General features: G+C 41.4%; 1 protein-coding gene across 1 annotated transcript; it reads left to right on the top strand.

The window, feature by feature from the left end:
- Positions 1-480: 480 nt before the first annotated feature.
- On the top strand, positions 481-2,809 carry hmx3a (H6 family homeobox 3a). The gene is made up of 2 exons (XM_078273679.1): positions 481-1,158; positions 2,130-2,809. Exons 1-2 carry the CDS (start codon positions 870-872, stop codon positions 2,750-2,752), a joined length of 912 nt encoding a protein of 303 aa, XP_078129805.1. The 5' UTR covers positions 481-869; the 3' UTR covers positions 2,753-2,809.
- Positions 2,810-4,890: the final 2,081 nt, after the last annotated feature.

The raw sequence follows: 4,890 nt of genomic DNA, 5'->3' as shown, positions 1-4,890 counted from the left end.
CTATAAGCTATTATTATTATTATTATTATTATTATTATTATTATTATTATTTCGTTGAAATACATAGCGTTTGGTGATCATTTTAGAAGTTGAATATCATCTTACGTCTCCTAAAATATATTTACAAACGGCCACATTCACAGACACCTGCAGTCTGAGTGAAAGTGGTTAAAAAATGCATCCCTAAACATATATATTTTTTAAACTCACTGGATTATTAGTAACCTCGTGCAGTCGATCTGTTTGACTGTAATGTTAGTCGTGTGATGAGGTGCTTATCCCAAACCTTTCCTTTTGGCGCTAACAGCCCTGTGTTCATTTGCTGCCTAATTGGACTGTATGAGACCAATAACAGGCGAGCGCGCACAGCCTGCAGCCAGAGCGCACAGAGAGGGGAGGACGGTCTCTCTCTCTCTCTCTCTCTCTCTCTCTCTCTCTCTCTCTCTCTCTCTCTCCTCACAGTCTCTCCCTTAATCCCATTTGCCATTGTACATGCCCAATCGCCTATACTTTCCGCATTTAACTTGGATGACATTTTTATTTCATCATTAGCATCAGACGCCAGACTGACTGACACGGTGGACACAGTTTGCGTTTTGACGAAAGAGCCCGGAATAAGACATCTTCATGTTTCTAGGTGTTTTTTTTAACTGCTCAAACATTTTGTTTTATTATTTTTCTAGCTTAGGAGAACGCGTGTTTTGACGCGCTCTCCGGGTGTGAAATCGAGTCTTCGCGTTAAATCACTGAGAGATAAAACAGGGATTTCTCGCAGCCAGGATATCGACTGCCTGTAAGTCAGCCTTGCGTTCCCCCCACTCTGTTAATTCCTGCTTCCGTGGTCCTCTGCGTTCAGACCACAAACAGCGATGCCAGAGACAACGCAAGAGACGTGCGCTTCGGCCAAGGACTCTCCTTTTTTCATTAAGAACCTGCTGAACTGTGATAGCAAACCGTCCAAACCCAAACCCATACTGGCTTCCACCAAGGCGGCCTTGGAGGGAGGATTTTCCCTTTCCCATGTCGGGGACTTCAACTTCCCACGCTTTGACCTGCCCGCACAGAGGTTCAGTCTACCGGCTCACTACTTGGAGCGCACCTCGGCGTGGTGGTACCCCTACGCCCTGAGCTCATCCGTCCACCTACACAGAACCGAAGGTAAAACATCACTGTTTATCATATATCATGGGCGTATAAGCAAATAATTGTCAATGTTTAGTTAGTTTGATGTTGGAGTCTATATCATTAGAATAGAGAGGGGAAACTTATTTATTTTTCAAAATAACAATCCCAACATAGGAACTTTCAGGACCATGTCCCATGTGCGTTTTGTGACACATTACAATAATTTGTCAGATACAAGTCATTTCATTTCCTCTTCATATAAAAGGGGATTTTGTGTGTTTTGGTGATGGGAAATAATATGAAGCGCATTGTCCTTACCACACGTTTAGTGATTTGAAGCCTTGTCCTCGTTGAAGGCCTATTTTGTTATGCCACGACGCGGGATAATAGATCAATAAAGTGACACTGTGAATAAAATGAAGTAGACCTCGTCAAATCACTGGATGGGGGTGACGCTGCGCAGCGAGCTTTTGATTTGTCTATACTCACTGTGAACATCTTACCCCAGAGGCTTGGTCACTGACAGCGTTTTTTTTTTTTTTTTTTTTTTTTGTCTCTGTGATTTTATTCACGTGGGATTTAAAACACGCTGATATAAATGGTACTATCATGCGTCCATGTAAAGAATAAATGGGGATTTTTTTTATTTTGAAAGCTTGTTGAATTAGAAGAGTGATTGTACAACCCTGATTTGTTCAAATAAAACTCACAAATAAAGCAGGCCTATATTTAGAATATTTTATTTCTATTAAAATTGTTATTTTTAGTAGGGTAAAATAATAAATTGAATATATTTGAACACGGTGTGGTCAGTCATGTTTAGCTATAAAAATGGCTTATGTTTAATGTCACAAGCCATATTTTTCTGGCACTATTTATAACCAGTTTAGTTTCCGCAAAGATTTGTCCAGGATCAACAGGCTGTAATAAAATCCCAAACACATACAGCATCAGGTTTCCTGATCCAGTGTTTATGACCCCATCTCCCTGTCTCCCCATTTCAGTCTCCGACAAACTAAGAGCCAGAGACTCCTCTCCAACCTCGGGCACGGACAGAGACTCGCCGGACCTGGTTCTCAAATCCGAGCCAGACGTCAAAGACGACGACGAGGACGATGAGCACAACAACAACAAAAGTGGCGACGAGATAATCCTGGAGGAAAGCGACACGGAAGAAGCCAAAAAAGACGAGCTGGGAGAGTGGAAGAAGAGGGACGACGACAAGAAGCCGTGCCGCAAGAAGAAGACGCGCACGGTTTTCTCCCGGAGCCAGGTGTTCCAGCTGGAGTCCACCTTCGACATGAAGCGGTACCTGAGCAGCTCGGAGCGGGCCGGCCTGGCCGCGTCTCTCCACCTGACGGAGACGCAGGTGAAGATCTGGTTCCAGAACAGGAGAAACAAGTGGAAGAGGCAGCTGGCCGCGGAGCTGGAGGCCGCCAACCTGAGCCACGCCGCGGCGCAGAGGATAGTCCGGGTACCCATCCTCTACCACGAGAACTCGGCCTCGGAGAGCGGAGGCGCCGGTGCCAACGTGCCCGTGAGCCAGCCGCTGCTCACCTTCCCGCACCCGGGCGTCTACTACTCCCATCCAATCGTCACATCCGTGCCGCTGCTCAGACCGGTTTGAAAATAGCTGAGTCTTCGGCACAACTTGGTGTCGATTTCAAAATCATCCGAAAAGTAAGACTTACTATTTTTGTACAACTGACTGAATGAAGAAAAAAAGAGACACATTGTCAGGCCCACATGGAACTATTTTGGCAAATATATTGTGTCATTTTCCATAAGGGTGCTGTTTACACGTGATCCGACAATTCAAATCCCATGTTTTATATTATTTTTATTATTATTATTATTACTACAATAAATTATTATTATTATTAATATTATTATTATTATTAGCTGCCTATTCTTTCTATAGGCCTATATAATTATCACCTCAGGAGTCCACCTGCTTACGCTGCCTGATGTCTTTTATTTTTCCATAGTTTTTACACCATGACTGTTTCTGCAGGCCAAACAACTTGTACACTTTTTTATTTTTTCAGTTTTTTAACCTTGTTTACAAAAATTGGCGGCCTAAAAGCGCGGGCGTGCTTATCATCTGACAAAATGATCTGATTTTATTTAGGCTACATTTCCAGAACTCATTACACGATGATGTGCAATAGCCTACCCTGACGGTGTGCTTTGAACTAATGACTCCACTAGACGGTAAAACATGTTTTGTCATCTATTCACGCAGGTATATTGATAAGGCTGTTGTAATTTTTCTTTTTGTTTGCTTTGTAAAGCGCTTGACGGGGGACAATCAAGACACAGTCACCTGTAAAATACCCATGTAGCTTTATGTTTAGTTTTAGTGATTCTTACTCTTGTTCCCTCTACATAGACACGTCTTTCAAGCACAAGTGTGAGCTCCCAATGTCTTTTAGTCTACTTTGTGTTTTTGAACAGGAGCGGCAAAAATATCGACACTGGTGTGTAAAATATGTAAATGTATATATTTAATGAGGCACGGAGAGAGGAGCTGCCACTTCTCCTTTGTACAGTAAAAACAACGTTTTGATATTGTATTGCTGAACTATGTTGTGAAATAAACGGATAATATTCCTTACATGTAGGTCATGTTTGTATGACTTCTGTAGAGAATCTAGTAATGACCAGAGGAGGTAAATGGAGCCATTTTATCATCAACATATTATTTGTCACTTTACAACTTTCAACATTTTTCATAAAAAATGAATTCACCAAGAGAGGCACACACACACACACACACACACACACACACACACACACACACACACACACACACACACACACACACACACACACATACACACACTTGTAGCTTGGGCAGGTAGGTTTTGTAATCTTGGTGTTATGCACTTTAAAACGTTATTTTACATAAAAACGGGCTCAGTCAATTAGATGCGTAATTACCACCATATTGACAAAATAATGGGTAATGCTTTCAGAAGAGGACATTATCTCCTGATAAGCTGCTGTCTTTTAACATCTCTCTCTCTCTCGCTCTCTCTCTCTCTCTCTCTCTCTCTCTCTCTCTCTCTCTCTCTCTCTCTCGTACATAGAGAGAGAGTGTGTGTGTGTGTGTGTGTGTGTGTGTGTGTGTGTGTGTGTGTGTGTGTGTGTGTGTTGTATGCTCCGTGTGAGGTGGAAGGATGACAGGATCTATATGGCAAGTATCTCCATCTCACTATTTTGTTGTTGAAACCATCAATTTTACTGTTAATTCATTCTTATTTTTATTTTTTTTATTTTATTTTAAGTAGCCTAATTTTTTCTGAACATAATTAGATTTTTGGACGAGGAAACGTCTCTCTTTACAAGGATCACTTGTGATGCCACGTATAGCCTATTTAAATGGTGAGGTAGGACACTTGTGATTTTATTTAAAAATCATATCCATATTTTAAATCTGGACAATAACATCTCACAGTGTCTCCACAGTTAAAACATATATTGCTCTGTAATTAATAAAAAAAAGTTTGCACATACGACCAGGTGTCGCTGGACACTTGATGCGACTATCTCAACGAACACATGCAGTGTTGTAGGCCCCAGTACTTGTTTTCATGCAGATTAACCTGCTTTAACATCTTTTCTTGAATAAGGAAACAACTTCTAAGCGAAAAGTGGGGAGATTAGAATTGATTCAAACTTCTTTATTTCATAGAGAAAATCAAAGGAAATTGATAAATGTGCGCTAAAAAAATAGGCTGCCTACCACATGATAATTCGCCT

The sequence above is a fragment of the Sander vitreus genome, chromosome 17 (assembly GCF_031162955.1).
Source record: "Sander vitreus isolate 19-12246 chromosome 17, sanVit1, whole genome shotgun sequence".
Classification (NCBI taxonomy): domain Eukaryota; kingdom Metazoa; phylum Chordata; class Actinopteri; order Perciformes; family Percidae; genus Sander; species Sander vitreus.
This window is presented reverse-complemented; position numbering and strand designations above follow the sequence as displayed.

Coding starts and splice junctions, on each gene's coding strand:
- hmx3a (XM_078273679.1), top strand. CDS start 870: ATGCCAGAGACAACGCAAGAGACGTGCGCTTCGGCCAAGGACTCTCCT. Junction 1,159..2,129: donor CCACCTACACAGAACCGAAG/GTAAAACATCAC, acceptor TCCCCATTTCAG/TCTCCGACAAACTAAGAGCC.